Source organism: Phragmites australis, chromosome 1, assembly GCF_958298935.1.
Source record: "Phragmites australis chromosome 1, lpPhrAust1.1, whole genome shotgun sequence".
Lineage (NCBI taxonomy): Eukaryota > Viridiplantae > Streptophyta > Magnoliopsida > Poales > Poaceae > Phragmites > Phragmites australis.
The window spans coordinates 52,416,936-52,434,314 of NC_084921.1; the positions used below are offsets into that span (position 1 = coordinate 52,416,936).

At 44.2% G+C, this 17,379-nt stretch overlaps 1 protein-coding gene across 1 annotated transcript; it reads left to right on the forward strand.

Annotated features, from left to right (window-relative positions):
* Positions 1 to 14,033: 14,033 nt before the first annotated feature.
* Positions 14,034 to 16,552, forward strand: LOC133926839 (exocyst complex component EXO70A1-like). The gene is made up of 2 exons (XM_062372978.1): positions 14,034 to 14,957; positions 15,104 to 16,552. The coding sequence occupies exons 1-2, from the start codon at positions 14,164 to 14,166 to the stop codon at positions 16,230 to 16,232; spliced, it is 1,923 nt and encodes a 640-aa protein (XP_062228962.1). The 5' UTR covers positions 14,034 to 14,163; the 3' UTR covers positions 16,233 to 16,552.
* Positions 16,553 to 17,379: the final 827 nt, after the last annotated feature.

The following is a 17,379-nucleotide window of genomic DNA, read 5'->3' on the forward strand; positions in this document are numbered from 1 at the left end:
CAGCTCTCCTTGAAGCTCATTTATTTATAACAAAGAACTATACTTGGCATCACAAGCTAAGGGTTAGCACTACCCTTACACCATATCTCATAGAAGCACCTGAAGCCAACATCCTTACCGATCTAATTATGTCTAAGGCATTGATTCTCATCAATGGGATAACATTTGTCACCACCACAGATCTCCTGAATATTCTCGTCGTGTGTGAGACCCGATGTCTTTCCAAAAGAATTTTCAGGAATGCCACCTGACCAAGAAGTAGAATTCTCTATTGAGCTTTTGCCTAGAACAACCCCAATTTCAAAGAAATCTTACCGGATGTCTCCAAATGAGTTGGTAGAGATGAAGAAGCAAATTCAAGAGTTGCTCTCAAAGGATTTCATTCGTTTGAGCTTCTCACATTGGGGATGTTCGGCGATCTTTGTGAAGAAGAAGGACTAAACTCTACGGATGTGTGTTGATTATCATCCGTTGAATGAGGTCACTATAAAGAACAAGTATCTACTTCCTCGGATTGATATTTTGTTTGATCAATTGACCGGTGTCTGGGTTTTCTCCCAGACTGATTTGAGGTTGGGCTACCACCAAATAAAGATCCGACTAGATGATATTACCAAGACAACTTTCTCTATTTGTTATGGGCTTTACGAGTATACCGTTATGTCTTTCGGCATAACTAATGTACCGACATTCTTCATGTATTTGATGAATACAATCTTCATGGAGGAACTCAATAAGTTTGTCATGGTTTCATCGATGATATTCTCATACTAAGACTAAAAAAGAACATTCTAAGAACCTCCGAATTGTTCTTGGTCGACTTCGAGATCATCGTTTCTATGTCAAGTTCAGCAAGTGTGAGTATTAGCTCAAAGAGGTTGCTTTTTTTGTGTCATATCCTATCTGAAAATAGTGTTGCCGTTGACCCGAGCAAAGTACAAGAGGTTCTCAACTGGGTTCAACCCAAGAGTGTCACTGACATTAGGAGTTTTCTTGGATTTATGGGTTACTACCACCGATTCATCGAGAACCTCTCCAAGATCTCCAAGCCCACGACAGAGCTTTTGAAGCAAGGAAGTGTATTTGAGTTGTCAAACGAATGTGAGTCAGCTTTCCAAACCTTGAAGAACTTGCTCACGACCGCTCCCATTCTTGCTCAGCCTAAAGTGGACAAGGGCTTCGACGCCTATTGTGATGCTTCTCACGTAGGCCTTGGATGTGTCCTCATACAAGAAGACCGAGTTATCGTGTACCCTTCACACCAATTGAAGCACCATGAAGAGAACTACTCAACTCACTACTTAGAGCGTGTGGCAGTTATGCACACTCTTAAAATTTGACGTCACTATCTACTGAGCAATCTTTGTGATATCTATATGGATTACAAGAGTCCTAAATATATCTTCACTCAAGCTAACCTAAATATGAGACATAAGAGGACTCGAGGTGATCAAAGACTATGAGCTGGAAGTTCATTATCATCCTGGTAAGGTGAATGTTGTCACCGATGCAGTAAGCTGAAAGGTTCAATGCAATTGTCTCTCACTCAAGCCTAGAGTCACCACACGCTTTGTGATGATTTCCGAAGGCTTGGATTTGAGACAGTTTCAGAGGGATTTCTTGCTAACCTAGGGATCAAATCCACCCTCCTGGATCAAATCAAAGAAGCTCAAAGGGATGCAAACTTCTCAGGTGATGAGGTTTTAGGGTGGTACCTCGTGGCAAATGGCTTCACCCATCTTTTATTGTTCATAGATTTTATTTTTCACTGCATAGTATCTCTAGGTGGTTAGGAGGTGAGACTGTTCTTTTATCCTCCTAGTGTTCATGCATTGTAAATGATAATCCTCTAAAGACTTGTAATATAATTTCATTACTTGCTCTTTATTAAGCTTTGTTGTGATGATATATGTTGGAAAGGAATATATTTTGATCTTGGACATAAAACACATGTCGGGACTATCGGGATCGTATTCTGATTAATCACTACAGTCGTGATTATATAAATGATCAACTCAATGATTAATAAGAATACTATTTGGATTATTCCCCACATCATCAATAGAGAACTTTTTCCTCATACCAAACCAACCCACTGAAATGCAAATAGGGACAGAGCCTCTAGCTCCTGTCCTTCTTCTTGACCAAGAGCATAGGCGATGAGTCAACTAATTCTTTCATTCCAGTCGTTAGCCCACCCGTAATACTACTCAGCTTGAAAACTAGCTGCGTCTCGAGGCGGCACCATCTGAACAAGTGCATAATTATCACCAAACACAGCAACAACACAAAAAACAAGAACACACTTCCTACGACCGATAATCCGACATACACTACTTCCGAAACCTACAGAAAAGCACCTGCCACTCAGCTAACACAAAGATGGGCATGATCCACCTCTAGATAGGTCGAGGACCAAAGAACCAAAATAAAAGCCCAAGCCAGAACACATCGAACAACAACAAGATTTCTGAATACTCATAAACTGGTCATCCAACATGAACAAGATCGACGTCATCGGAAAGAAAATGACCAAGACTAACGACCTTCATTTTAGGCTTATGGTCGAATTCGACAACGATTAGGCCTCAAGTTCATAATTAAATTGCTACATGATAAACGTATCATCTAAACACCAACCTGACAACGAGAATCGATCGATACTCACTAACCACAAGCATCTAAGAACTACAAAAAGGTCATCTTGGGAGCGGAATCACAAATCAACGGCGAAATCCGATGAACTCGCTAAAATCCCCCCCCCCTCCTCCTCCTCCTTCTTTCTTTATTTCTTCCTTTTCTTTCCTCTTTCTTCTTCTTGTTGTCCCCAGCCTTGTCCAACCGGGCGGCAGTGGCAGCCGGTCTGCACCGACAGCTGGGCAGGTGGCGGCCGCAGCGGGGCGACCGACAATGAGCTCCGTTAGTGGGATGGCAGGCTGGCGAGCTGCGACGAAGGAGCGGTTGGGATAGGGTTTAAGGGGGTCAGTCAGGTGGGTGAGGTGGTCACACATATAAGGTAGGGATCGGGGTGGTGACTGATCCCCCCGCTTTATCTTTTTTCTCCTCCATCTAACGATCTAAATTTATTCGGCTCGCTACGGCTTCATCGAGTGCCCAAATAAGATGTTAGATAGCAAAACGGAATCGTCTTGATGAGATCTATGTATCCGTGATCTACGATCGTCCATCCAAGTAACGGTTCAAAAGGTCAAAGTTTAATACTCCTCACGGGTCACGCAGTCAACATTTGAATTTTCACATTAATGGGTATTACATCTACCTTGTCGCCTTAGTTTGGGTGGGATCAAGGATATAATTGCTTAGCCTTGTTTGGGGGTTGGATCATGACACATGGGTTAATAATTTTGATAATGGTACTATGCAACATGAGATAAATTTTGTGATAATGGTTTAGCAATATGGATTAGAAAATTGAGATGGTTCGGGTTGCCTAGTGCAGGTGGATGTTAGTCTTGCTCAATTTGATTAAGGACTGATTTATGGTGCAAACGGACTGAGCTTTACAGTCCGATCAACCGTGCTTGTGGTTATGAGCGGCGAGAAATGGCACATATGATTAGAATACTTTGGTAATGGTTTGAGGTGGTCAACTTCGGGTTGGTGGTTCATTCATGATTGCGTGAACTATGTTTGAGGTTGTCAATTTCTATTAAGGTAGATTATGATAAGAGGGTTACTTCTTGAGGTGGCTTTCATTCAGTTATTTACTATCATTTTATAAAAAATTTGTTAAATTCTGCCTTTATGCAAATGAACCCATATAAGCCTTATTATTGCAAATACCGTCATTTCAATTTTTTTGCCACAACTTGCGGAGTATGAGACATACTCGTACTTGCAATAACCATAATGTTCAGTCAGTGAAGACTCCGAGGAGGGAGAATTCTAAGGTGGTGCGCTACATCAACTGCCCGTGGGAGATACGGAATAAGAAGATCACGCTAGCTACTGTATTTATTTACCATTTTGATCTTTGAATATTCCCTTTGTAATAATAAATGTTCACATTAAGTTATGATATTATATTTTATTATTATATATAAAGTCTTTATATATTAAATTTAATTTCTAACTTAATATATGATATAGATATTGATCTTTCCTTACCAGTCCCGACAGTCAATACGTGGAGCAAGGGATTTCTGTATAGACAATGGCGTACATCTAATGCAGCTGAAAACAACCTCTGCTGATTGTACACGTGGAGTACTGGTTAATTCCAAAGCCAGTAGTAGGTCAATGCTATGCAGGATATCTCACAGAGTAATCAACTACGTACAAATCAGAGTACGTACAAATCAGAGTATGATTCCTTTCTGAAAGAAAGGTTTCAATTCACACCTGAGCATAATATTCAAATTGCAGTGTTCTCCGTCGATCCTCCTACTAATATTTTAATTCACGAGCAGGCTGACGAAGCACTCTGTAGAATCCATGCTCGGCTATAACAATTCCACCAAGCCAACAGCTTTACAAGAATTTGAAGCACGCAGCGCATCAAATGGGCATCAAATCCCTCTTTTTCTCTACAGCACCTGCACTAGAGGGAATGAAATCTTACTGAAGATCGCTCTCGTCGGTTTTTCTCATGTCTCATGTTGCCAATGAACACCTCGATCCCTTTGACGGCCTTTATGCTTGTAATGGCCGACGCGCGAAGCTGCTTGTCACCTCCACTTTCTTGCAAGATAATCTTAATTGCTTCAAAGATATCCCGGTAATTATGATGCAATCTGGTGTTCAGATTCTGTGCAAAAATCAGATACATCCTTGATAAGCAACCCAGTGGAAAATGTATCTGTGGGAGTTCTCTGAATTCTCAAGAGGCGTGAGGCCGGTGGAAAATCTATGCGCCTGGTATGCTGACATATTTCGAAACATGTCAACAGGACAGGCAGAACTACTTCAGCTGCAAGGTTGCAAGCACTTGTATCAGGACAAGAGAATTTTTGAAAATGGAGCTGTGGCGAGAATGCGAAATTGAGGTAATTTGCCAAAGCCCGGCAATATCAGCCCAGATGTTGAAACTGTCCAGGCTTTCATTGGCCCGTTGCTGTTGAGCCAGTAGTGAAGACCGTTGTCAGCCTGCGATTTTTTATTTAAAATTGCAAATATGGATCAGCCGTTCATGACAAACGTCTATTTCTGCAATTTTCTGAAACAACGCGTATTTCTGTTATATATATATATATATATATATATATATATATATATATATATATATATATATATATATACATGTGCTATTTTATATTTGAGGTGTAGAATCACCTCGGCCCATACGTAGCCAGCGCAACCCTCACGTGCGCGTCCCGCGCCCCCGTGCACCGTGAGCGCGTGCGCCCCTGCGCTGCAGAGATAGGAGATGAGAAGACATGGACCGTCCTGGGGTATGCGCATGCTTGGGCTGTGAGGATATGAGGTGCACCTAGACTGAGGTCAAGTAAAGAAACTCTCATGTCTCGACTCTTTTCCTCTTTTCCCTTGCTACAGCAGAGACATGCGATCGAAGACGATTTCGCTCCGGTGTCGGCTCCTCTACTCCTCCCTGCCCTCAGGCGGCCTCTCCGGCCAGCAGAGGGGGAGAGAAAGTAAGATCCGATACCGGTTGTAGATATCTAGCTTAGTATAGGGTAATTTGCTAGGTTAGATCAAGGTTTGGCCATGGTGTGTAGCGCGTCTGGCCCCTTTTTTTCTCCTTTGGCCAGCTCTGAGCGTATCATTGGCGGTGGTGCTATTCTCGGCGAAGGCATGGAGGGGTTTTTTCCCCATGGTGCTGGCTATGGTTTTGGCGGCAGCGACGGCGTCGAATCCCAGCCGCCCATGGTCTCTTTCCTCCTCAACTCCTCCGGAGACGACGTCCTTGGCGGTGCTAGATCCGGTGAAGGTCGGATGAGGTTAGTTTCTTTATTCTTTTTTTGATGGGATGAAGATTTATGATGCCCCCGTGTTGGGTCCCTTTTCCTCGCCGGTGAGTTATTCAATAGCGGTGGATCTTGCTTACCGGGTCGTCGATTATGTCGGCGGTCGCGGTTCCTACTTCCGGCCATGTGTTTTCGACGGTGACAGTGAATTTGTGTTGGAGCTCGTTGTGCCAGATCCAATCCACAACGACGAAGTTACGGCCATCAGCTGTGTAGCGATGCCGGGGCATTCATCGTTTCAAGATTGCGTCGACTTGTTCGATGTGATGCACTTGTTGATGAAAAACTTTGATGCTTCTTCGTCGGGACAGGATTTGCCTTCAGGTTCCAACCAATCTTTGGTGCTGCGGGACATCAAACGGCGGCGGTTCCAACCAGCGGCGGCGATGATGACCTTGCGGACCCTCCTGAAGATGACCCTAGGGAACTTGGATGTAAAATTTCCTTTTCACAGGATCTTTATTGTAACACAGGAATGTATTGTGCTACTATTTTAATATAATTCCATCCCTTCTAAAAAACCTAGACTGGGGTCAAGAATTGCATGCATGCATGCTGAGGCACCTTGCATGCATGCATTTATTGCTGGGCTCTTTTTAAGAACATGATGTTGGTATTTGCAATCGTAGTACATATTTTGAACGTTGTAAAATTATTAAGTAGTTTATGTCAGTAGTTTTTAGTTATTATAAAATTATTTAGTAGTTTATGTTCGTAGTATTAGTAGTTTTTAATAGTATCAGTAGTTTTTTTAAAGTAGTGTTAATAGTTCTAAGTTACAATAAAATTATTCAGTAGTTTATGTCAGTGATTGTCAGTAGTTGTCACTAGTACTAATAGTTTATTTAGTAATGTTAGTAGTTTTAATCGGTAGTTATTTCAGTAGTTGGCTCATACCTTCAGTGTTGGTAATTTTGTTTAATAGTGTTAATATCTGTTCAGTAGTTCTAAATCATAGTAAAATTGTTTAATAGTTTTTTTAGTATTGTTAGTAATGTTAGTGGTTTTTCTTTAGCATTGTTAGTAGTTTTTATTCAATAGTTTGTTTTATAAGTTATTAGTAGCTAGTTTATACTTAATTACCAGTAGTATCAGTAGTGTCAATAATTTTTGTTTAGTAATTATTGTTAAGTAGGTTGTTAAATAGTGTTATGTTAGTGTCGATAGCGTTAATATTTAGTAGTTACTAGGTACTACTGAATATTAAGAACTACGTAGTGTCAATACGTAGTTGCCAGTAGTGGTAGTGACAATACATAGTGTCAAAGCAAACTATGTATTGTGCTGATTTTTGAAAAATGCATTACTGTGTTGCATGCCTACTAGTCGGCTTTGTGTCCTAGGGCACGTCAGCCCATCGCGAGGCTCAGGCGGGGGCGTCCTCAGTAGTGCATGGAGCATGTGCTCCGTTTGCTTGATGGCGACTCCCAAGCGGCTCAAGCCAGCGTGGCACGCGAGCAAACACGTGGGGGACTGTGTAGGGTGACTTGGGCTAGACGTAATTCTACATCCTAGGTGTAAAAACGCTACTGTATATATATATATATATATATATATATATATATATATATATATATATATATACACACACACACACGACAAGTTTATTCTGCATCCTTGTAGTATAGACTTGCAATGCGCCACTGCGGTCGACCGAGTCGGATCGCCGTGCCTCTGCTCCAATCCATGCCTAGATCCTTCTCTAGGCTAGCGCCATCGGTATCGGACATGGTCTATCGTAGCTGCGCGCACGACGACAATATGCTCCCCTCGTTGATGCTCTCCAGCTCACCCTTGTTCATGATCACTGCTCCACCTACACCACCCCACTATAGCTTCTCAAATCAATCGATGCCAGAGATGTGTACAGGGCTACACAAGCATGCAAGGAAAATGAGGCATGGTGTGGTGGAGGACGCGAGAGAGCACCTAGCTTGACAATGTATCGGGCCGATCGGGAGGCCGTGGAGCTCGGCTGCACAAACAAAGCCTCCTACACCATGGAAGCTCCACTCCTGCGGTCTGCAACGGTCAAAGCGAAGGGGACATGAAGAATATATTTTGATAAAGTTTTAAGATCATTATACAATTACAACATGATAATGCTTTTGTGGTAACTAACATAACTTATGGGTCATAACTATATTATTTTTGGGATCATAACTGGGGTGTGCGTAAAGGCGAACAAGATACGATCACATGACAAAAAATACATAATTACGACCAGAGAAGGTATCAATTTACAACCAGAGAAGGTATCAAATAACGACTATATATATTTGTAATAACTAACATATCTTGTAGATCGTAATTATAATATTTTTAGATCATAAATAAGGATATGCGCAGAGGTAAACAAGTTACGATCACGTAACAAGAAATACATAATTACGGTTAGAGAAGTTATCGAGTTACAACTATATATACTTTTAGTAATTAATATATCTTATGAATTACAAATATACTGTTTTTAAGATTATAATTAAATGATGACGTAACAGTAAAACTTCCTGCATCTTAGTACATATATAATTCGTCATCCTGCTGGTCTTGAATGTCTTGGCCAGTCTTCTGGGCCAGCAAGATTGTGCCATCAGCAAAGACCCGAACAAAAAGCGGGTGTGGCCGCGGTTCTCAACAGCTGAAGCCCAGTGGTTTGTGCGGCTAGGACCAGTCGGCAGGGGTAGGGTTCGTGCTGCGGCCCAGTGGCTTTGTGCTTGTGGGCTGCCGAAGCGGTTCCGCATGCGCCCAGTGCTTTTGGGCGCATGGCGCAACGCGGGGCTCTGTGAGTTGACCTGCGCGTCTAGGTTGCGTCAATTCCAATCTGTCTAAGAGAGGAATGGTTCAAGCTTATTATCATAGCTTAAGACAGGACAGAAGGTTCAAGCTTATAGGCATATCTCTACGTGTGAACTGTGTGATTCGTTAAAATAGGACCTTTTTTTCTCTAAAATCCATTAAATATTTATCTTCTTTTTCTTATTCTGTATTCAGGTTGGTTAGTTAAACTAGATAGCCACACGAGTGAAGCAAGACAGCTTATTAATTGTAAATGAAGCTTGTGAAAATTTAAAACTCAAATTGCTTTTTTCTATTTTTCATATGGGTTGCCCAGAACTCGAACTCAACTAGTAGGATGAAGTAGATAATTCTATAATAGACAAGAACAATTCCATAAAGCTTTTGTCCAGTCCGCAAAGGAGACAAGAACCTCATTTGAATTAGGGAGCTGTTCTTACATCGGCAGCTTCTTCCAATAATTCCAACAGCGATTAAGCCAGTTTGTCAGCCGTACGCCTGACGGATTTTCTAATCTTTTGGTGCTTCTGCAAAAACACGCTGCGGCGGCACCACTGGACACTGGTTTCCGACCATGTACATACGAATAATCTGAACACAAAATATGACCCAATGCGAACCACCATTTACATGTGAACCCGTGCACGGGTCTTTTGCTCGATTTTTTCTGGTATTCCTTTTTCACTTCTTTTTTTCTTTACATACGAACCCGTGCATGGGTCTGCTTGAAGTTTTCTTGTATTCCTTTCTCTCTCTCTTTTTTTTTCTTTACATGTGAACCCGGGTCTTTTTCTTAATTTTTCTTGTATTCTTTTTTTTTCTTTGGTCGTGTGCATACTCTGTATAGATGCTAGTATGAATCTTTACTATTTAAAAAATAGTAATTTTCATATCAGACATGACGTCCTGTCTCCAGTCCTTTAGACTACCTCTAAACTTCATAAAAATTAACTACTTTATATCACTCAATCTTTAATACTCTGTTCGTATGTGTTTCGCTTCCGAAAATACCGCTCCCGCGTGTCGCCTCTAGCTTGCGTGCTCACCTGTCCAACACGCTATGCGCTATGTACATCTACCGTCTCTCATAGCTAATGAATAGTTAATGAAATGTATGAAAGCTGGAAGGAGCTTACATGATTAAGGAACCAGGTCGCGTGCTACAAACGAACCGGCCTGGACCGATTCGGCAAATGTAGACTGCTTAACTTTTTTGACCAAGCAGAGCTGGGCATGGGTGGACCGCACTCTTGTTTTTTTGATGATTCTTTTTTTTAAGAAAGGAGAACTTGCTCAGCTTCTATTAAAAATCAAAGATAAGTCTTACAGTGAGGCAACAAAACCAACACCGAAACAAGAAGAAAAAGCAATAAAGTTGGGGAAATCCCCGCCACCAATCAGACATACAGGACCAACATAAGCTCACCCATGAGCAACCACCTGAGAACAAACATTCGTAGACAAACTAGCGGACCGGATTACAGCTCTACAATATCAGAGGCTGACTCTGTTTGAACACCGAGATCCACTGAAGGATGTTAGAAAGGGAAGCCTCTAAGGATTTCCTATCTTCTAGTGTGAGCAGGATCTTTCATTTCTGTAAATATGAAATCCCAGAAAAAAGCACATCAATGAAAAACGAAGGAAATTTCTTTTCAATCATCATCCTATTACGAACCCTTCAAATCGCACAGGCTAAACCTGCAAAAATGAAAACACCTAATTTTGTCGATCCTTTACGAAACAAACCAATCGACGAAGACAGAAACCCCTCCATAGAGTTGGGCTGAGAATTCAAATCAAAGCATTCCTTGAGACAGCACCAAACAAAACGAGCTAAATGGTAGGTAAAAAGAATATGATCAATAGATTCTAACTTCCCACACAAACAACAGCAGCCACTTCCTTTCCAACCCTTTTTTTCAAAGCTTCAGCAGTTTGCAATCTGTTGTGTAAGATTTGCCAAAGAATTTTTTTGATTTTTATAGGTAGCTTGCTGGACCAAACCATATCAGCACCCTTGCCGATAACACCATCAAAGGTTATATATCTGTATAGGGATCTAGTGGAAAACTTTCTGGTTTTATCCAAAGCCCATAACACCTCATCATCCCCACCATCTAGAACCATCGTACTCAGATTTTCATAGAGGGTCTCTAGGTTTTTCTGCTTACTCAGTTTTAAGGATCTTCTAAACCTAAGGTTCCAATTATTATATCTAACACAATCTGCAATCAAAATGTTAGGATCCTCACAAAGTCTGAAAAGGTCAGAGAACTGAACATAAATTGGAGACTCCCCAAACCAAATATCTTTCCAGAAGGTGACCTTGTTCCCACTATTGACTTTGTAGTGAACACCCCATTTAAAGAGATGTTTAACTCTGTGCATCCCCTGCCAAAACTAAGAATATCCTCTTTTCTTGGAGTTAAAAAACAGACCATCAGGCATATATTTGGCTCGCAGAATTTGACATCATATCTCAGAACTGTTCCTAATAATCTTCCAGATCCATTTCACAAAAAGACACTCATTCAGAATCCTGGTATTTGCAATCCCCAGACCACCAAACTCAGGTCTACAAACAGCTTCCCACTTCATCATATGGTACTTGAACTTGTTCTCTGCCCCCTGCCAGAAGAACTTGGCACTAATAGAGTCCAGCTTACCATGCACCCCTGCAGGTAAGTGATAGAATCCCATGTTATACATAGGAATGCTGCTCAAGCAAGAATTAGTTAGGGTCAGTCTACCACCTGATGACATGGTCTTCCCCTTCCAGGAGGCAAGTCTTTTAGACAACTTTGCACTTATAGGATCAAAAGCCTTCAATCCAAGATTCTGATCAGATATAGAAATACCCAGATAGCAGACAGGAAGAATGCCCAATTTACAGTTCATCATATTTGCAATCATTTCTTTATCCTCTTGTCAAAGCCAAAAACAAAAACTTCACTTTTATGGAAGTTGATCTTAAGAGCAGACAACCATTCAAAGCAGTAAAGGATCACTTTCAGATTGAATATTGATTGATCACTACCATCAACCATCACAACAGTATCATCGGCATACTGGATGTGAGACACCCCCTTAGGTAATAGGTGATTCACCACCCCAGTAATAAGTCCTTTATTAATTGCCTTATTAATCAATTCACCCAATATATCAGCCACCAGGTTGAACAGGAGAGGGGATAAAGGGTCCCCTTGTCTTAAACCTTGATAAGTCTTAAAATATGGGCTCCTTTGCCTATTAACATTTATGCAAACCTGACCTCCTTGGACAGATTGCATGACCCATTTAATCCATAGGTCTGGAAAGCCTTTCCTTTCCAGCACCTCATGTAGAAAGCTACACTTCACTTTATCATAGGCCTCTTCAAAATCAATTTAAAGATTGACCCCCTGTCTTATTTTCTGTTTTAGTTCATGGACCGCTTCATGAAGAATAAGGACTCCTTCTAAGATATTTCTCCCTTTAACAAAGGTTGTTTGCTGTTGTTTGATAAGTTGGTCTGCCAAAGAGCTGATTCTATCTGTCATCATCTTAGTGAAAAGCTTATAGTCTATATTTAACAAGCATATAGGCCTGAAGTGCGTAATGTTGATAGCTCCAGCCAATTTAGAGAGCAAGGTGGTTACTCCATAGTTTAATCTCTTGAGGTCCAGATTCCCCTTCTGGAAATCTTTCACCATATCTATGACCTCTCCTTTGATTATCTCCCAGAAGTTCCTGAAAAAAGCAACTCCAAAACCATTTAGCCTAGGTGCTGTGTCTACCTTCATGTTAAAAATCACACCTTTCATCTCCTCTTCAGTAATATCTCTGATCAAAGACATCCTGTCTTGATCTTGTATTTGTTGATCCTTATTCCAAAAGTCTTCCTTGATATGGATGTTATTATCTATAGTTGAACCAAATAAGGACTTATAGAAATTAACCACATGATTCTCCAAATAAATTTGTTAAGAGATCAGACCATGCTCAGTCTTCAGCAAGAAAATTTGACATTTTCTCCTTCAACCATTTGCACAATTATGAAAAAACCTTGTATTACTATCCCCCTGCAGGATCCAATCCTAACCACCTCTTTGTTGCCAATATATTTCATCCATTAGATACAAATGTTCCATCTCCTCTTCCAGCTTATACCTAAATTCCCATTCCTCAAAGCCAATACCAGCAAGGACTGCCCTTTGGTCAAGATCACTTAAATACTACTGATTTCATTCCTCCTCCTTTTATTATCACCAATCTGGACCCGCTCCCAACCTCTCACAAACTGTCTGGCCCTGGACAGGCACCCATGCCCCTTGTCCAAGGAATAAATCTGAGCATGCATCCTTCCTTTCCATTCAGTCCACTTAAGGGAGACCATATCTCTAAATCCTTCAATCATTACCCACTGTTTCTCAAAAAAGAAATATTTCTATCTAGGCTTTTGTTTAAAACATAAATCTAAAACTATGGGGGTATGATCAGAATCAATCATAATCAAGCTAGAAACAAAGCTCAGAGGAAAAAAAGATTTCCAATCACAGGAAACCAAAACCCTATCCAAGTTGACCATAACCAAATTTTCATGTTTGTTTGTCCAAGTAAATCTCCCTCCTTTCCTCCTCAACTCAATAAGATGATTTCGGTCTATAAAACTGTTGAACATATCAATCAACCTGGAATTGGTATGTCTAGTACTAATATCCTCCTTGAATCTAATCAAATTAAAATCACCACCAAAGGCCAAAGGAATGCACATCCTGTCACATACAACTTGTAACTCCTTTAGAAAGTCATGAGATAAATTATAGCTAGCAGGATCATATACAGTCGCCAAATTCATCTTACATTGGATCTCCTATTTGTCAAAGAGATTTGAATACAAAATTCCCCAATTCAATAATCTTTCACTTCCAGAATACCCCCTCTTACACCAAAAGAATACCCACAGATATGCTTAGAAAGTAACTAACTCCCATATACCCCCAGATATACTCTAGAAGGTAACTAACTCCAAAAAAAATCAACACTACCAACTAACAAGGACAGCTTGCTGTCAAAATCAGCTTTCATAGTTTCTTGCAATCCAATCCCACCCAAATTTTCTTTTTTAAGATATCTTTAACTTGACCTTTCCTGGCTTACTATCCAGCTTTCATGGTTTTTTTAGAGGATTTTAGCGGATCTAGTCTTTTTTTTTTTTTGAAGTTGCAAAAATTTAATCACTATTATACCTCCGCCGTGTCCGCCCCTGGAGCTTGGGGCCAGTGGCTTTCTTCGTGCAGGCTGCCGGCGCGGGTTCTATGGGTCTTGTCCGCGGAAACTCCAGCCAGTCGAACACGGCGGCGAGCTGGAGCTGCTGCGGAAGTGCAGAGTTGACAAACGAAGCTAACAAATCGTCGTCAACGGGGAGTCAAGACAGATGGATCTAAAACGTCGCCTTCGATCCGACCCTCCGCGTGGAGTCGACCTCAAAAACACAAGAATGCGCGTGAAGCTCTCCATGCAATCCTCCTCCTCCGACTTTGGGACAGTTCGTGGACGCCGCAAAAGTCAACGCCGGCATATGGGGGCCACCGTTGGCAAGGCAGCGGAAGCTTTCGCCAGTGCGCCGAAAACGCAAGCGGCGGTCCGGCTTGCCGTTGCCGAGCGCGCCATACTCCAGTGGAATCGCAGCCCCGGCGCCGATTCCGGCATATGGGACGCGGAGGCGAACTGCACCAACAAAGGCCTCCTCGCTGCGATCGACGAGGTTCTCCTCTTGGCGGAGGATGACCCTTTCCCCGCCGCCGCTTCTTCCGCTCGCCGCCGCCTGGACAGCGCCGTCGGCGTCGCCACGTCGCGCATGGTGGAGGAGTTCCTGCGCGTCAGGGTCTGGAACAACATCCAGCTGCGCGTCGCCGTCGACAAGCTCTCGCTGGCCTCGAGCGGCGTGTCGCTGATGGCCTTCCCCGGTACCGGCGACAGAAACAGCACGACAAGAACCGCGTCCGACGGAAGCCAGTCACGGTCGAGCTCGAGCCAGTCATGGTCGAGCTCGAGCGTTCCTGACGATGTCGCGACCCTCTTGGACGACGAGTTCTTGGATGAGCTCAATCTCATCTGCCCTGCGGGCGTGTCCGTCCTCCACGAGATCGCGCTTCGGGTGATCCGTTCCGGCTGCACAAAGGAGCTCCTCCGGGCGTTCTCGAACGCTCCCTGCGATGTGCTAGACAGGTCCTGGTTACGCCTCTACGAGTATCACTCACATACTGCTGGTCTTTGCTAGTCAATAGCTAGATTTGCAGTTTGATAAGCCAGGCTTATTTGAATCGTCGCTTCAATGAAATTTAATTTGACTGATGATCATGATCTTGGAGCAGGTTCTTGTCAATTCTGCGGGTTGAATGCTCGCAACGGACGACGGAGGCCGTGATCAAGCGGTGGAGGACGGTGACTAAGCTCATCTGGAAGGCCGTCGTCGCCATGCGAAAGCAGCTGTACGCGCAGAATTCAGGTGCCTTCGACGGTTTCAGGGACGAATACTTACTGGCCATCTCAGAGAACCGCATCTTGATCCTTCTCGAGTTCGCGGACGGATTCACCAGCATCGCATCGCACGAGAAGCTCTTATACATCCTCAGCATGTACGAGGCTCTAAGCGATGCTGCTCCCGACCTCCTGATCTTGTTCTGCGGGGCGCGTAAGGAACGCATCTCTGAGAAGACGCAGGATATCCTCACCAAATTGGCCGTCGCGACGAAGACTATGATCAGCGGTCTCATGGCCAAGATCCGAAGCGATTGTTCGCACACGCCGAGTGCGACAGACGGCGTCCATCCGCTGACGCGGTACGCCATGAACTGCGTCGAGCTGTTGGCGCCGCACCGCACGGCGCTGGATGTGATCCTCGCGAACGGGGATGGAGACGAAGCCGGTGCTCCGTCCGGCGGCGCCGAGCGCGTGACCTCGTTCGGCAGCCTCGTCTCGGAGCTAATCGCGGGCCTGGAACGCAACCTCGAGGAGAAACCCGCGCTCGCCTGCGCGGACGCGGGAGGTTCGCCGCACCTCTTCCTGGCCAACAACACAAGCTTCTTGCTGAACCGCGCCGCGGACGCCGACGTGGCGTCTCTGCTCGGTGACGAGTGGGCCGTACAGCGTCGGAGCTGGCTCGAGCATCACACGGCGAGCTACGTCGAGGCATCCTGGGGTCCGGTCGTCGCTTGCCTGGAGACGCCCGTGGGTGGCAGCGGCAAGCCGGCGAAAGTTCTGTCAAAATTCGACGCCGCGTTTAAGAGAGCGCACGGCAGCCAGGTGTGCCGCGAGGTCCCGGATCCCGCGCTCCGAGCGGCCCTACGGAAGGCCGTGTCGGAAATGGTCGTTCCTGCTTACGGCGAGTTTCTGCAGAAGCATCCGAAGCTTGGAAAATCCGTCAGGTACACGGCTGACAATCTGGCCGAATCGCTGTCGGAATTGTTCGAAGGAGAAGCCGTGTATGGCAGAAAGTCCTAGTGCTTTTATGCACGTTGAACATCTTCAGATTGTGCATACCAATAAGCTTTGACCTTTTTTACAATCCCAATTGCCTTCTATCCCTTCACGGATGCTATAACAGTGATGAAAACATGTAGCAGTCAATGGTGGCACCACTAGTTTCTTACTATTAGAAGAAATTGTATACCCTTATTGCATTGCCATGTATAGCCCTCTTAATTGGGATTTATTTCATTGCCATGTACACCTGTATCTTGCCTAGCGTAGCCCCCTGATTAGGCTCCTGTAAACTTCCTAACCTAGGCTCCTAACCGGCTATATATGAAATGCATCCCGGTCTATTAGGCTGTGGTGTCTTGCACCATTCTTCTACCTCTCTACATGGTATTAGCTTCCCTTCTTCCTGGCTTCTTCTGTTGCCTCACCAGCGCCTGATTCGACGCCTCCGCCGGCTCCTTTGGTCGCAGCCACGACTGCAGTAGCACCTGCTGCCGTCCCACCCCCCCCCTCCGCTACCTCCCCTCTGTTGCCCAGCACCGCCACCTCACGCGACGTGCGCTCCCACCTCCGCTTTCAAACGTCGCTGCTCCACGCGATGCAGCCTTTCTTCCCACCGTGCAGAACACCCTGCGCGTCTTCTGCGCCATGTCGGCACCAGGCTCCGACGACGCCACAACAAACGCCGTCGCGCCCGTCATGGCGAGCCCCTACGCGACCATCTCCGTGCGAACGCACGTTCCGGTCATCCTCAACCTCAACACTCCGAACTACAACAAATGGGCTTCGTTCTTCACCTCCCTCTGCGGCAAGTTCTCGGTCTACTCCACCATATCGATGACTCTGCACCGGCTGCTCCAACTGACCCCAGCTGGGTTCAAGCCGATTACTCCATCCTCGGGTGGATCTATGGCTCCGTCGAAGATAACGTCCTCGACGTCACCATGGAACCCAACCAGTATGCCCGCCCACTTTGGATTGCCATAGGAACCTCTTCAACGACAACAAAGAGCCGCACGCCATATTCCTCAGCAACCAGTTCCATTCCTTTGTGCAAGGCGACCTCACCATTTCCGAGTATTGCCAGCGCCTAAAAACGCTAGCCGACTCCCTGCGCGACGTCGGCCACGCCGTCTCCGAGCCACAACTCGTCCTCAACATGCTGCGT